The sequence below is a fragment of the Cnephaeus nilssonii genome, assembly GCF_951640355.1.
Source record: "Cnephaeus nilssonii genome assembly, chromosome: 4".
In the NCBI taxonomy this organism is placed as follows: domain Eukaryota; kingdom Metazoa; phylum Chordata; class Mammalia; order Chiroptera; family Vespertilionidae; genus Cnephaeus; species Cnephaeus nilssonii.
In genome coordinates, this window is record NC_137075.1 from 43,285,762 (window position 1) to 43,302,964 (window position 17,203).

General features: G+C 43.1%; 1 protein-coding gene across 2 annotated transcripts in view; it reads left to right on the forward strand.

The window, feature by feature from the left end:
- The window catches only part of BUB1B (BUB1 mitotic checkpoint serine/threonine kinase B), an 80,135-nt gene that overhangs the window by 38,823 nt on the left and 24,109 nt on the right, over window positions 1–17,203 (forward strand). Inside the window, exons 9-12 of one of the 2 annotated variants that reach the window (XM_079768052.1) lie at window positions 10,287–10,516; window positions 13,705–13,817; window positions 14,333–14,448; window positions 16,326–16,375. In XM_079768052.1, coding sequence (XP_079624178.1) covers window positions 10,287–10,516; window positions 13,705–13,817; window positions 14,333–14,448; window positions 16,326–16,375 — 509 coding nt within the window. The remainder of the gene's footprint in view (window positions 1–10,286; window positions 10,517–13,704; window positions 13,818–14,332; window positions 14,449–16,325; window positions 16,376–17,203) is intronic. The other variant, XM_079768053.1, reaches the window with a different exon arrangement.

Here is a 17,203-nt window from a genome sequence, read left to right on the forward strand (position 1 = left end):
TGAGCAGTTAGGAGCCAGCGGTCCCGGATTGTGAGAGGGATGTCTGACTGCTGGTTTAGGCCTGATCCCGGGGCCTAAACTGACAGTTGGACATCCCCTGAGGGGTCCTGGATTGGAGAAGGTTCAGGCTGGGCTCAGGTCCCCCCCCCCCCCGCCCCCCATGCATGAATTTCATGCACTGGACCTCCAGTCCTACCTAATAATAGACAAATATGCAAATTGACCATACCTCTGACACTCCCACAAGCCACACCTACCATCCAATCACAGCGAGTATGCAAATTAACCCATCCAAGATGGCTACAGCCACAGAGAGCAAGGTTTCCCAGGCAACAGAGGGAAACAAGCTTTCCGCCAGCCGTTGCAGACCTAAGCCTCCACTCAAGCTACAAAGTTTCAATTATAGAAGGTAAACAAATTCAAACAAATGGCGGCAGAATGGAGCTTGAGAGAGCAGGCCAGGGTTGCCGCCGGCAACAGGGGAAGCAAAGCTTTCTGCACACCCTGGCCGGGCCCACCCTCTTAAGGCAACAAAGTTTCAATTATAACCCCAACAGAAATGGCTGCCGTCGCCGAGGGAGCCCCAGGCTTGGCTCCGCTCCAGGCTACAAAGTTTCAATTGTAGAAGGAAAATAAATTCCAGATACCAGGTCCTCCACTTGGGTTGCCAGGGGGCGTGGCTGGCCTGCAAACCACCACAGGCCCCTCGCTCAGGCCGCCCCACGCCCCAAGGGAACCCCCACCCTGATCAGGGACACCCTTCAAGGCAGTCCAGCTGGCCCCCACCCCTGTACCAGGCCTCTATCCTATCTAATAAAAGAGTAATATGCAGATTGATCATCACTGCAACACACAATATAGCTTCCCCATGTGGTCAAAGATCCTGCCCCCATGTGGACACAAGATGGCCAGCAGGAGAGGGCAGTTGGGAGGCACCCGGCCTGCAAGGGAGGGCAGTTGAGAAGGACCAGGCCTGCAAGGGAGGGCAGTTGGAGGTGATCAACCCTGCAGGAGAGGGAAGGCAGTTAGGGGTGACCAGGCCAGCAGAGGAGGGAAGTTGGGGGCAAACAGGCTGGCAGTGGAGTGGTTAGGGGGTGATCAGGCTGGCAGGCAGAAGCGGTTAGGGGCAATCAGGAAGGCAGGCAGGCAAGCAGTTGGGAGCCAGCAGTCCTGGATTGTGAGAGGGATGTCTGACTGCCCGTTTAGGCCCGATCTGGGACATCCCTCCAGGGGTCCCAGATTGGAGAGGGTACAGGCTGGGCTGAGGGACAACCCCCCTCCGTGCACGAATTTCGTGCACCGGGCTTATAGTATATATATAAAAGGCTAATATGCAAAATGCCCCCTTGGGAGTTCAACCCGGAGCCCGGGAGTTCGATTGCTTGCTATGATGTGCACTGACCACCAGGAGGTGGCGCGGAATGAAGGAAGGCCCCGGCCGGCAGCTGGAAGCCCCCAATTGGCCCTGATCACCAGCTAGGCCTAGGGACCCTACCTGTGCACGAATTTTTTGCACCAGACGTCTAGTTAAGAGATAAGAGTCCCAGTCTCTTCCTCCCAGCTCCAGGGGATCAATCACCACTCTAATCCAGCGTCCCTGAGAACAAAGAAAATCACTGGAAAAACAAGTTTTGGTGTTTTTTAAATCCTCACCTGAGGATTTTTTTTTTTTTATATGAGAGGTGTGGGGGAGGGAGAGAGAGAGAAATATTGATGTGAGAGAGAAACATTGATCAGTTGCCCACCCCTGGCTCATGCCATGCTGGAATGGAACTCTAAGCCTTTTGGTGCACAGGACAACACTCCAAATAACTGACCCACGCTACTATGGCAGGAGAAACAAGTCTTGATGGGACCCCATGCCCCTTTCCTTCAGATAAGGCATCCCTTTGGCTCCAGATTACATAGGTTTATGGTCCCATAGAATGAGGGAAATTCTTATTAAAAACTAGAGGCCCGATGCACGAAGATTCATGCAAGAATGGGCCTTCCTTCCCCTGGCTGCCGGCACTGCCTTTGCTCTGGCCGGAGCTGCCTTTCCATTCCGGCCTGGAGCCGCCTTTCCACCTTCCCACGCTGCCCAGAGGCCCAGAGCGGCTGGGGTATTGCAGAATGCCTGCGTCGTCACCATTAGCTGGTGGGCATCACGAAGGTACCGTCAATTAGTATGTTACTCTTTTATTAGTTTAGATGTGAAAGAAATGGAGCTTGGGAGAGAAGCAGCACAAGAGGAGTGCTGGGTTATGCGGAAGGCTTCCAAGGACTATCTAGCTGGCAGCAATGTTGGCATCTGCAGCCTAGGAGCCCCCTTCCCAGGACCCAGATGCCCTTGGGTGAAAGAAATCAAGGGCCAAGGCATCATATTATCCTACAGAAAAAAATGAAGAGAGTGACCCATGAAGGAGCAGCCCCACCATATTCACAGGGACCAGCTGGCCCCCAGAAGGGTGAGAGAATGGAGGGGTAGATGGCATATTCAGGGCAAGTCCTAGCAAAGAAGGTGAAGATGAGAGGAAAATCTCGTCCCACCCCCCCACCCCGAAAGACTACTAGTTTCTGAATACAGGTCCTTTGCAGAACTCCATAAGAAAGGCCCTTTCCTTACACACACAGGAATCACACTGCTCTCCTTTGGAAGCAAAATCAGAAAGTCTGGCAGCACAGGCCTTAGTCCAGCATACTCAGCCCTTCCTGCTCCTCCTGGACTTGTCCTTAGAGAGGGGAGCTCTAATGGAGGACTCACTGGGCCCCTCCCCAAATAATTCCTATAGAGAGAAAAACAAAACAAACAAACACAAATCTAGAGGGAAAGTCCAATAAAAACCTTATCATACAAAAATCCAAATAGTCTTCCTCTTTTTGCTTTCTGAGGCATATGTGAGTTTCTTCTTACAAGACTTTTGTCCAGTTAGGACAGTGGTCGGCAAATTCATTAGTCAAAAGAGCGGCAAACCGTGGCTCGCGAGCTGCATGTGGCTTGTGAGCCGCAGTTTGCCGACCACTGAGTAAGGACAACATTACTATTTCATTTTTAACAAATAAAAATAAAGCCCTGGTCAGTGTTTCACTCTCATGTCAATGTTTCTCTCTCTCCTCCCTTCCTCCCTCTCTCTGTAAAAATCAATTTTAAAATATTTTTAAAAAATTAAATAAATAAAGATATCTGCCCTGGCCAGTGTGGCTTAGTTGGTTGGAGCATTTTACACTGAAAGGTGATGGGTTCAATTGCTGGTCAGGTCACTTACTCAGGTTGTGGTTCATCCCTGGTCCAGGTGAGTGAGTACAGGAGGCAACCAAACAATGTTTCTCTCTCCCTCTGTCTCTCTCTACATTAAAAAAAAAAAAGATATCCACATTGCTCCCTTGACACAAGGTAAACTTAAAACGTGGCTGCAACCTCACAGCCTCCAACGGCCTGTTCATTACAACCAACTCAAATTCAGTCTGCAGAGGAAGGGATGGCAGAGAGCGTCTTACCTCCTATCACCGAGGCCCCATCCACCTGGATGGACAGCAAGGAGACCTGCCAAGGGCTCTGCCCCTTCACAAGGAAAAGACAAGTCACACAGGGAGAGTCCTCTCCACCAGCTCCATCACCAGCCTGAGGCCCAGGCCAGGGCTCTGCTGGGCTCACGAGGTCTTGTGACTTCAAGATCCTAGTTTGAACCAGCAGATCCTAGTGTGCACCTGACCAAGGAGAAGGTTCTTCCAGAATCCTTGCTCACTCAGCATACTCAGCTGTAGTTCCTGCTGCTGCAGGTCTTCCTTGGGGATCTCATCATACACCAGCATTTCATTGTAGGTGGGGTTGCAGGTTTTTTTTGAGCCACTTTGGTTTTCTTCATAATGGTTTTCTGAGGGTTAGGAAGGAGGAAAATCTTCACATAGAGGTCAATGTCATTCCCATCCAGGAGCCATTGCAAGCCCCGAATATGCATCACCATGATGAAGAGTTTATTGTTTTTGTAGGAGATGGATAGCTTCAACTCCCCTCCCCACTTCCAGATGGGATGGGGCCCAAGAGCCATCTGAGGACTTGGGAACTGATATGGTGCTTGAATCCTTTTCATCCCAAGGCAGGGGGTGGAAGAAGGTATATACCAAATCACACTCAGTCACCTCCAGGTGGTGTGGATCAAATGCCTCTTTTTTTTTTTTTTTTTTTTTTTTTTTGCTGTTGTTACTGCAACCTAACTACCTCTGCTTTTATTCATCCCATTGATTCTTTATGATGTCACAGATCTCCCATGTGAAGCATAGTAACCTCCATCTTGTATAAAAACTGCTGTTTGAAATTCTCTGCTATTGTTAGATAGTCCTTTGTTCTGTAAACTCTGTCATTTTTAGACAGTCTCTTATTCTGTAGAATAACTGTTTCAGTTTGAATAATAGAAAAAGATAAAAGCTTAACTGTCTGACCTTGTAAGCTAGCCATCTAACATAATGGACTAATCCTATCTAATAAAAGAGTAATATGCAATTTAACCATCACCCGGCTACACCCACAAGCCATTCCCACCAGCCAATCAAGAGTGAGTATGCAGATTAACCCAACGAAGATGGCTGCGGCCATGGAACAAGCAAGAGGCTTGGGTTTCCCCGGCAATGGAGGAAGCCAAGCTTTCCCCACACCCTGGCCAGCCCAGGCCTCCACTCAAGGCTACAAAGTTTCAATTATAGAAGATAAATAAATTCCAACAAAAATGGCGGCAGCCACGGAGCTTGAGTGAGCAGGAGGCTTGAGTTGCCCCCGGCGATGGAGGAAGCCAAGCTTCTGCAGCCCTGGCCTGCCTTGGTCTTCGCTCAAGGCTACAAAGTTTCAATTATAGAAGATAAATAAAGCCCAGATACCAGGGCCTCTGCTTGGGTCACCGGGGGATGTGGCCGGCCTGCAAACCACCACAGGCCCCTCGTCCAGGCTGCCCCACGCCCCAAGGGAACCCCCACCCTGATCCGGGACACCCTTCAGAGCAAACCAGCTGGCCCCCACCTGTGCACCAGGCCTCTGTCCTATCTAATAAAAGAGTAATATGCAAATTGACCATCACTCCAACACACAAGATGGCTGCCCCCATCTGGACACGAGATGGCCGACACAAGATGGCCAGCAGGGGAGGGCAGTTGGGAGGGACCAGGCCTGCAAGGGAGGGCAGTTGTAGGCGATCAGGCCAGCAGGGAAGGGCAGTTAGGGGTGACCAGGCTGGCAGAGGAGGGCAGTTGGGGGCGACCGGGCCTGCAGGGAAAGGCAATTGGGGGGGACCCAGGCCTGCAGGGGAGGGCAGTTAAGGGTGACCAGGACTGCAGGGGCGGGCAGTTAGGGGTAACCAGGCCTGCAGGGGAGGGCAGTTAGGGGCAAACAGGCTGGCAGGGGAGTGGTTAGGGGTTGATCAGGCTGGCAGGCAGAAGCGTTTAGGGGCAATCAGGAAGGCAGCCAGGCGAGCAGTTGCGGCCCAGCAGTCCTTGATTGTGAGAGGGATCCCAGATTGGAGAGGGTGCAGGGTGGGCTGAGGGACAATCCCCATGCATGAATTTCATGCACCAGGCCTCTAGTCCTATCTAAGAAAAGAGTAATATGCAAATTGACCATCACTCCAAGACACAAGATGGCTGCCCCCATGTGGACACAAGATGGCCAGCAGGGGAGGGCAGTTGTGGACAACAAGGCCTGAAGAGGAGGGCAGTTGGTGGGGGGACCAGGCCTGCAGGGGAGGACAGTTGGGGGGGGACCAGGACAGCAGGGGAGGGCAGTTGGGACCAGGACAGCAGGGGAGGACAGTTAAGGGTGACCAGACTGGCAGGGGAGGGCAGTTAGGGGTGACCAGGACAGCAGGGACGGCAGTTAGGGCCAATTGGGCTGGCCAGGGAGCAGTTAGGTGTCGATCAGGCTGGCAGAGGAGTGGTTAAGGGGTGATATGGCTGGCAGGCAGAAGTGGTTAGGGGCAATCAGGCAGAGGCAGGTGGGCGGTTTGGAGCCAGCAGTTCTGGATTGTGAGAGGCGTCCCAGATTGGAGAGGGTGCAGACTGGGCTTAGGGACAACTCTCCCTCCCCCCCACCCCCATGCATGAATTTCATGCACCGGGCCTCTAGTACTGATGATAATTCCCATATTTTTATGCCAAATGTTTGTTCTTTATGTATCCAAGATTACAAACTGTAACAATAACTCACACAAAGCCCTTTGTAAAATCTGACAAAGAAGCTGAAAAGGTAATAAATACGAGAAACTTCCTGTGTGACTTCGCTCAGAGATTTGGAAGAAACACCTCCCTCTGGGCCGCGTGCAATAAATGACTCCTAATTAACTGGCTCATTAAGGTGTCCTATATCTCACTCGCTGATTTATGATACAACAAATGCAAATCTGATTTCCTGATCAGAGTCCCTTGCTAGCTCCCCATAACCTATGGGATGAAACCCAAACTCCTTAACATAAATTATTAGACCATTTATGATTTTACCTCTAATAATATCTTTAGTTTTCTCCCCCATATATAGTCACATTATACTGTTGAACTTGTCTAGAATAGCCAATCTTTGGACATTTAAGTTGTTTTGTACTATTTTTGGCTATTATGAATAATGCTTCTTTGAACATTTTATGCGTTTTTGTGTACACACATGTTTTCACTTCTTTTGGGTATATACCTAGAAGGGGAGTTGGAGAGGTATGTATTAACTCCATGTTTAATATTTCGAGGAACTGTTAAACTTTTTCCAAAGAGACTGCTCCTTTTTTTATTTCTACAATGCCATAATGAGGGTTCCGATTTCTCCACATCCTTATTAACACTTTTTATCTATTTTTTGTTTCTTACTGCCTTTGTGAAGTGGTATCTCATTAGGGTTAGTGATGTTGCACATCTTTTCTTAGGCTTATTGGTCACTTGTGTATCTTATTTAAATAAATGCCTATCAAATCCTTTGTCTATTTTTCAGTTGGATTATTTGTCTTTTATAGTTGAGTTGTAAGAGTTTATATATTCTGGATAAAAGTCCATTCTTTTGTTTCTGTATCTAAGAAGACTTTGCCTACCCAAAGGCATAAAGATTTACTCCTATGTTTTCTTCCAAGAGTTTTATAGTTTTAGCTCTTACATGTCTGTGACCCATTCTTAGCTAATGTTTGTGTATATTATAAGGAAGGGTGGGAGTCCAACTTCATTCTTCTGCATGTGGATGCCAGTGTTCCAGCACCATTAGTTGGGAAAACTTTTTTTCCCATTGAATAGTCTTGGTATCCCAGTGAAAATCAATTGACCATAATGTATGGGTTTATTTCTGGACTCTTAAGTCTATTCCATTGATCTATATATCTATCCTTACACCAGTACCAAGCAGTCTCGATTACTGTAGATTTATGCCAACTTTTGAAATCCAGAAGTGCAAGTCCTCCAACTTTGTCCTTTTTAAATATTGTTTTAACCATCTAGTCCCCTAGAAATTCCATATTAAATTTAGGATCAGCTTGTCAATGTCTGCAAAATAGGCAGCTGGGATTTTGATTCAGATTGTGTTGAATCTGTAAGTCAATATAATAAATATTGTTGTCTTAACAATAGCAAATCTTCAGATCCATGAACATGGGATGTCTTTCCTTTGGTTATATCGTCTTTCATTTCTTTCAACAGTGTTTTATAGTTTTCAGAATACAAGTTTTGCACTCTTTTAAAAAATTAGCAGACTTTATTTTTTTGCTTGAGTATACTTATTTTATTTTTTATTCATTAAGGTATTACATATATTTCCTTAGTCCCCCATTGCCCCCCCCACCCCCCACCTGTTCATGCCTTCACCCGCCTGGTGTCTGTGTCCATTGGTTATGCTTATATGCATGCATACAAGTCCTTTAGTTGATATCTCCCACTTAGACTTTATTTTTTAGAACAGTTTTAGGTTTACAGAAAAAATGTGCAGAAAGTACAAAGAATTCTTATATACTAGCCCCACCTCTTTGCACATTCAATTGTTCCTATTATGAATTAACAATTTGTTATGAATTGACAAAGCAATATTGATTCATTATTATTAACTAACTAGAGGCCCAGTGAATGAAATTCATGACTCAGGGCAGGTCCCTCAGCCCGGCCTGTGCCCTCTCGCAGTCCGGAAGCCCTTGGATGATGTCCGACCGCTGCGGAGGCGGAGAGGCTCCCGCCGCTGTGCTCACCAGCCGCCGCTGCGCTCGCCAGCCATGAGCCCGGCTTCAGGCTGAGCGGCACTCCCCCTGTGGGAGCGCACTGACCACCAGGGGTCAGCTCCTACATTGAGCATCTGCCACCTGGTGGTCAGTGTGCATCATAATGACTGGTCGTTCCACTGTCGGGCAATATGAGAGGGCCCAAGCCAGGCCAAAAGACCCCACCAGTGAATGATCGGAGCTGGGGAGGGATGTGGATGGTTGGCCAGCCAGGGAGGGACTGTAGGAGGGCTCCAGGGCGTGCCCAGCCTGGCTCACTCAGTCCCAATTGGCCAGACCCCAGCAGCCAGCTAACCTACCAGTTGGAGCATGTGCCCCCTGGTGGTCAGTGCACATTATAGCGACTGGTCGACTGGTCGGAGCATCTGCCCCCTCGTGGTCAGTGCACGTCATAGCAAGCGGTTGAGCTGCCTTAGCATATCATTAGCATATTACGCTTTGATTGGTTGAACGGACGACCGGACACTTATGTAAGCTATGAACTTCCTATATAATAAAAGCCTAGCTATGAACTTCCTATATAATAAAAGCCTAGCATATTAGGCTTTTATTATATAGGAAGTTCATAGCTTACATTAGATTTTACTCTAATGTGTTTTGCAGTTCTGTGGGTTTTGACAAATGAGTGTCATAGATCCATTATTATAGTGTCACACAGAATATTTTCACTGACCTAAATATTCTCTCTATATTATTTATCCATCCCTCTCCTGAATCCTTGGCAACCACTGATTTTTTTATATATTATCTGTATAGTTTTGCCTTTAAAAAAATTTATTCTGAAATATTGTATTCTTTTTGATGCTGTTATAAATGGAATTGTTTTCTTAATTTTATGTTCAGATTATTCATTGCAGGTATATGAAATACAATTGATTTTTATATATTGATCTTGTATCCTACTTATATTATGAATTCACTTATTCTAATAGTTTTTAGGTGAATTCTTAGGATTTTCTATACATAAGATTAAGTCATCTACAAATATAGATCACTTTACTTCTTCCTTGCCCATCTGGATGCCTTTTATTTATTTTTCTTGCCTCATAGCCCTGGCTAGAACTTTCAGTTTAAATAAAAGTGGCAAGAATGGACATTCTTGTCTTGTTCCTGATCTTAGCAGGGGAAGCATTTCATCTTTTATCATTAAGTATGATATTTATATGGGTTTTTCATAAATGTCCTTTTTCAAGTTAAGCAAGTCGAGGAAGCCTTTTAGGCATATAGATGCTTGGACCCTACCATTAAAGGCTCTGATTAAGTGGACTGGGATAAGGACCAGGTATCTTCATTATGAAAAGGTATATAAGAAAATAAAAGTTATAAAGTCATTCTGACCAAGGATTGAGAACATCTGAGCTATCCTTATTGGGGCACTTTATACTTCATTCTTTTCAAACCTATATTACCACTCTCATTCTTCCCCTTCAGCTGAGAACCTTGAACTTACATCATCAGTTCCCTAAAATTGTATTCCTAATTCCAATTCTTTTGGGTGCTAAACAGTGGGAAATGGGGTATATTGCATAGGTTAATTTCCATTCATATACTGTGTTTGATTAAGAAATTGTATTGTGGCCCTGATGGTGTGGCTCAGTGGCTGAGTGTCGACCTATGATCCAGAAGTTCACGGTTCGATTCCCGGTCAGGGCACATTGCCGGGTTGCGGGCTCGATCCCCAGTGGGGGCATGCAGGAGGCAGCTGATACATGATTTTCTCTCATCATTGATGTTTCTTTCTTTCCCTCTCCCTTTCTCTCTCTGAATTCAATAAAAACATAGTTTTAAAAAACAAAGAAATTGTATTATGATATATATATTTTTTACCTATAAGAAATATAAATATTTGATGACCCTAACTTATGGCTAATTTTCTTCCTAATCATAACATAGTACTTAGAACATGATTGTTGATAACCAATGTAAATTATTTGTAGGCTCTTTTCTCAACCTTTTGTGTTTTTGTTTTTGTTTTAAAAATCAATCACATTTAGTCTTGCTGCTGACATTGTACTTGTGTCTTATCAAAACGTAAAAAATAACTCATTTAATCTGTATGGTTAATAATAATTATTTTGCTTCTTTTAGGACACCATGTAAAATTGAACCCAGTATAAACCATATTCTAAGTACAAGAAAGCCTGGAAAAGAAGAAGGTGATCTCCTGCAAAGAGTTCAAAGCCATCAGCAAGCGTCTGAGGAGAAGAAAGACAAGGTGATGTACTGCAAGGAGAAGATTTATGCAGGAGTGGGGGAGTTCTCCTTTGAAGAGATCCGGGCTGAAGTTTTCCGTAAGAAATTAAAAGAGCAAAGGGAAGGTATGAGTATTGATCTATTTACGTTTGTCATAATAACTTAACTTAGTTGTAGGAAGGTTAGTATATTAAGTCTGAGGAGAATTGCCTTATTTTTTTGTATGTTTGTGATGTTTCTACTGTTTCTCTTTCTATTTAAGCTGAACTCCCATTTCTGCTTTCCATGAGACCCCTGAGGGGAAAAAACTAAGCAACTAAGTCTGTGTTCAAAAGTAAAGGAAGAGAGGAAGCTCTAAACTGTAGGAACAGTTCATATTCACCATTGTAATAGGCAGACAGCTATGATCCCTGACATACATACATGTACATGTCATTAAGTACTTTTTTCATCGTGCCTGAAATATTTCACTTGACTTTTGATACTCTACCTGGAATTTCTCCCAGGACTTACTTAGGTTAACATACTCGGTCACACTGCAATCAGATGATATTTATTTGTATTATTTCTTAAAGACAGTATCTTCTTTCTAAATTAAGGCAAGTTTTACTGTAAGAGAAATTTGGAATTTTGGGAAAATGGGTAGCAGTTCTGTTTTGGAGCCTAGAGTACTTGGGGCAAGAGGTAGTGCTGAATGGGCTGAAAAATTTTGAAGTATAGTATTTGGAGCTTAAGGCATTAGAAGATGAGGGAGAGCACAGAAAAGGAGGTAGGGGAGGGTCCAAAAGTTCATCCACTTAGATATTTTGACTAGAATCTATACCAAGAAAGAAGAAATGTTTCTTTCTACACAGATATCCAGAATAACCTACTATGGAAAGAAGAGCTGGGAAATTTAACCATTACTTATAATTTACTTATGGAAGAATAATTTCTGAGTGCCAGGTGACAAGTTAGAAGCAAACTTCTATAAAGCAGACTGTTGTTAGGAAGTTTGGAATGACTTGCATTTGTCATATCAACTATACCAAGATTGACAAAGGTGCTCTGGGTTCAAATTAATGAATTGAAAAATGGAACCTATGTATATAGGTAGGAGAGGGGGAATGGTTAGAAAGCAAGGAGATGGTTGAGGCTTTTAAAAAACGGGAACCACCCTAACAAAGAAGTAGGCTAGGAAGGAAACCTAATATGAGCTGGGAAAGGAACTAGATACTCAGATAAAAAAATTAGTGTTTCCTTCAACTTAAGTGTCCATCAATAGATGAATGGATAAAGAAAATGGTGTGTGTGTGTGTGTGTGTGTGTGTGTGTGTGTGTGTGTAATGGACTATTATTCAGCCACAAAAAAAGAATGAAATCTTACCATTTGAAACAACATGGATAAGTCTTAGGGATATAATGAACAACATGGTGACTATAATTAATAATGTATTGTATATTTGAAAGTTGTTGAAAGAGTAAATGTTAAAAGTTCTCATTACAAGAAAAAATTTTTGCAACTGTGTATGGTGACAGATGGTATCTAGACTTATTGTGGTGATCATTTTGCAATATATACAAATATAGAATAATTATGTTGTGTACCTGAAACTAACATTGTATGTCAATTATACCTCAAAAAGACTTTAATAATTAAAAGAAAACAGCATTAAAAAACAAACAAAAAACTTATGTTTCTTTAGGAGAGGTCTAGCTTATACCAGATATATAGATGTAAGATGAAAGTACATTTTATTCTCAGCTAGCCAAAGAAGGAACTATGTTAGGCTTAGATAGTATTTGAATAGATGAAAAGACCTCTGAGGCTTTTTAAATACTAATTTCCTAAGCTGGTCTCTGAATCTAATTCATGAACATCTCTGAATCTAATTCATGAACGTGTAATTTCCCTGCTGTGTATAGTTTGCATTCTTATAAATCCTCATGCCTATAATGAAGTGGTTTCTTGTTACTATTAGAAACTGACTCAAAAGACTGTCACTGATTACTTACTATCAAGTAGGAATACTAGAAATGAGGAAGCCACAGGTAGGGCCTACAGAGACAAGTAGTTGTACATTCTTCCCATTGCTACTTCCAAATCATTTTTTCCCTTCTCCAAAACTCGACCTTCTTTCAGATCCGTGTCCTTCCATTTTTTTCTACCTCCTGAGCCTCCTTAGTCACTCCCCATCATTCATTAATCGACTAAGTACCTAGCTCTGTATCTTCCTTTCCACCCCTATAGCATCCAGTAGTATGACTTCTCGATTTTGTGTTTGCCATACCTCCTGTGATCTCTTCTTCAACCCTACTGCCCAACTCTTCACATGGTCTTACTTTTGACCTTATCACCCAATAACTTTTTGATCATGCACCCTGTTGATTGAAGCCAAAAAAATCCAGAAGTCATCTTTGATCACCCTTTTCTTACTGTGCCCACAACTAATGAATAAGCCCATCAACTCTACGACCCCAAATTTTCCAAATCTTTTGTTTATCACCACTCCCATTATTAATCCAAACCACAATCTTTTAGCTAGACTACAACTAGACTTTCTACATTCACTCTGGGCTTAATGCAATCCATTTTGCTCACAACAAATGATCTTTTTAAAAAATCAGATTATGTCACTTTACTTAAAATTCTCCAGTGTTTTCCATTATCTTAGAATGCAATATAAACTCTTTAACCCCATGTGACTTGGCCTCTGCTTACCTCTCCAACCCCATCATTTACTTTTCTCCCTCTTACCATACTGCATACCATGCTGGCCTTCATTTGGATCCTTGAGCACAGTGATATTGTTCCTTCATTAGGGCTTTTGTGCCAGCTAGTCTCTTGGCCTAGACTCTTTCCCTAGGTCTGTATATGATTGGCCCCTAGTTATTCAGATTATAGCTTTATAATGTTTCTTTCTGATAATGATCTCCCCTCATCACTGGCCTTAAATAACCCCTGACTTCCATCCCCTACCCAGTCACATATTTTCACATCACCTATTTTACTTTATTTTTAAACCTGATTTTCTTGTTAATTTGTGTGTGTGTATTTGTCTCCCCCAAATTGAATGTTAGCATCACATGACCAAGGACTTTGCATTATGTACCACTGAGATATAAATGCTCAAGAGTTGTGCTTGGCATGTAATAGATACTTTATTTTTTACTGTCTGAATAAATGAGACCTCAAGTTGAGGGTTCTGCACCACTTATATCATTCACATCTGTAATATTAACATCCATGTTAAGGACATGAAACCCAAACGCAGTTTTGACAGAGTAAATTGCTATGAAGAGTAAATGCCTGGGCCAACTTTATTGTTTCTAGCTGAGCTACTGATCATTGCAGAAAAGAGAGCAGAAATGCAGAAACAAATCGAAGAGATGGAGAAGAAGCTAAAAGAAATTCAAACTACTCAGCAAGAAAGAGCGGGTGATCAGGTTACTTCTCTTTTTTATTTTTAATACATGAAACTAAAGTTTATTGAAACAAATTTATGCAATGTAAAAGCCTAGAAGGTAAAAGTCCTCAACCCCCATTTAGAGTTTTCTGTAGTTCCTTAACTGTTAATAGCAGCAAAGTTGAACAGGAAAGTAATTTAACAAGTGATTTCAAATGGAATTAGTGGCATGTGAAACAATTTATTAACTTCTTAGTTATATTCTAAACCATTGTTTTGTTACCTCTAATTTTAGCTCTTTTTTTCTATTCATTCTCCATTAAAATGGGGCTAACTAAAGAAATTCAGTATATGGTTGGCATTCTCATAACAGTGCCAGTTGATACTAGGAACGTAAATTATTGGAAAGAACTTTTGTGGAACAGACATTTTATCTTATTGGTGGATATCTAGGGGGAAAGTATGATAAAGCTAACTTTGTAACTAAATATTGCAAATAGGTAGCATTTTCTAGATAGAGGGGACAAATTGATTTTGTTTATTTAATACAAACAGCAAGAAGAAAAGATGCCTACAAAAGAGACACCTGAACAGCAAATTGCTTCTGAGTCTCAGGAAATACCAGGAATGACTGTGTCCAATTCTGTTTGTCCAGTAAACTCTTGTGCCAGGTAGGACCACATTGATGGAAAGGATGCTGCTTATGGGAAGGCATTTACAACCAACCTCTGACTCTCTAGTCACTTGAAGTCTCTTTGACTTCTGTAATATAAAGACATGATTTTGCAAGTCTCTGTCACAACATAAACTTTGATGCTGATGAGGGAGGACAGGATAATGACTTTTTTCTATTAAAAACTAACACATCTTTCTTATAGAAGCAATCAAATGTAAATAAGTTTAAAAGGAAAAACTACCCATTTCTGCCACCAAGAGATGACTACTATTAACATTGTTTTTGTTTTGTTTTATAAAAATGAAAGTTTAGCCCTAGCACATGTGGCTCAGTTGGATGAGTGTCATCCCATGAACCAAAAGGTCAGGTTGATTCCAGATCAGGGCACATGCCTGGGTGTTGTGGGCTCTATCCCCAGGAGAGGGCGTGCAGGAAGCAGCCGATGATGTTTCTCTCTCCCTCTCCTTTTATTTTTCTTTAAAATCAATATAAACATTTTTTTAAACACATGAGAGCCCTAGCCAGTTTTGTTCAGTGGATAGAGCGTCGGCCTACAGACCAAAGGATCCCGGGTTTGATTCTGGTCAAGGGCACATACCTTGGTTGCAGGCTCCTCCCCAGCCTGGGCCCTGATCCGGACATATGCAGGAGGCAACCAGTCAATGTGTTTCTCTCACATCGATGTTTCTCTCTATCTTTCTCTCTCTCTTCCACTCTCTCCTAAAAGATCAATGGGAAAATAGCCTCGGGTGAGGATTAACAACAACAAAAAGACAAACACATGAGAGTTTACCACTTTGTAATCTGCTTACACTGTTAATGTTTATCAAACATCTATAATAATAAAAGCATAATATGCTAATTAGACCAGACGTCTTTCTGGATGACCTTCCGGATGAAGCTGGGGCTGCAAAGGAAGCCCGGGTGCCGGAGGGAAGCCCAGGTCCTGGGTGCCAGAGGGAAGCCGGGTGCCAGAGGGAAGCTGGTGCCGGCAGCCGAGGGAAGGAAGGCCTACTCTTGCACGAATTTCATGCATCGGGCCTCTAGTCTATATATAAAAGCCTAAACGACCAGCCAACTGGCCGGTAGCTATGACGCACACTGACCACCAGGGGGCAGATGCTCAATGCAGGAGCTGCCGAGCAACAGCAACTTTGCAGAGTGCCCTCACACACTCCAGGCCCCCTCAGGGGATGTTGGACTGCCGGTTTCGGCCCAATCCCCACAGGCCAGGCCAAGGGACCCCACTCCACAGATGCCCTTCGAGCCCTGGCACCACCCTAGTGCGGCTGGCTGGGGAGGGACCGCGGGAGGTTGACTCCAGGGTGTGTCCAGCCTGCCTCGCCCAGTCCCATCCCGCTGGCCACCTTCTAATTAATTTACTTTCACTGTGCACAAATCCATGCACCAGGCCTCTATTATTTCTATAATGGCTATAATGACTGAAGGTCCATCTTTTTAAGGAATTTTGATTGAGAGTACTAGAATATTTTCTTTATCTAGGAGTGAAGAAGATTAATAAAAAAGCCGCCTAGACTTTCTGTTGTTAATCTTCACCCAAGCATATTTTTTCCATCGCCTTTTTTTTTTTTTTTTGAGAGAGAGGATGGGAAGGAGTGGGGGAGAGAATGAAACATCATTGTGAGAGAGACACATCAATTGGTTGCCTCCCGCACAAGCCTCAACTAGGGGCTGGAGATTGACCTGCAACCCAGGTGTGTGCCCTTGATCGGAAATCAAACCCAAGTCCCTTTAGTGCGCAGGCCAAAGCTCTAACCACTTAGCAACCCAGCCAGAGTAAGCCTACTAAACTTAAAAATTAATTCTTTCTGTGGGTAGTAAGCACATCTTTTAAAACAATTTTCTTTATAGGGAAACTTCACTTGCAGAAAACATTTGGCAAGAACAACCTCATTCTAAAGGTGAGTTGCATTTGACAATGTCATAAAGAACTTGCTGATAACCCATGCTTTATGTAACAAGTGATAGATTTTTTTTTGATAGATATTTTTCTTAATTACAATAAAAAGAGTTGAAAGAAGGCAGAGAGGGGAATTAAGGTTATTATTGTATCTCTGAATCATGGAATTTATAAGCATATGATTTGAGATAAGAGACATTAAAAAAGTGTTTTGAAATATTTGGTTTAATATAAATATAAAGTTATACTAACTACCAAATAATCTTCCACTTTAGCTAGTGTACATTAAATCCCTCACGGGGATTTAGTATCCAGCAGCCAAGACTGGAAAGTGATCTTTGGAACAAAGATAAAAAGCTTAACCCTGGCCAGTTTGGCTCAGTGGATAGAGCGTCAGCCTTCGGACTCAAGGGTCCCAGGTTTGATTCCAGTCAAGGGCATGTACCTTGGTTGCAGGCACATCCCCGGTAGGGGGTGTGCAGGAGGCAGCTGATTGATGTTTCTCTCTCATCAATGTTTCTGGCGGCTCTCTATCCCTCTCCCTTCCTCTAAGTAAAAAAATCAATAAAATATATATATTTTTAAAAAGCTTAAAACTAAGACTATATTATATTCCAATTTGTTATCTTTTCCACTTAGAAACATGTTAAAATGGTAAGAACATGAATATCTACCATAAGTAGTTACTTAAAAAAAAAATTAAATCAAATCTGATTAAAGCTCTAATTCTAATAAACCTCCCACCAAATTATCGTATACTAGAAGCCCGGTGCACGAAATTCATGCACAGAGGGGGGTTGTCCCTCAGCCCAGCCTGTACCCTCTCCAA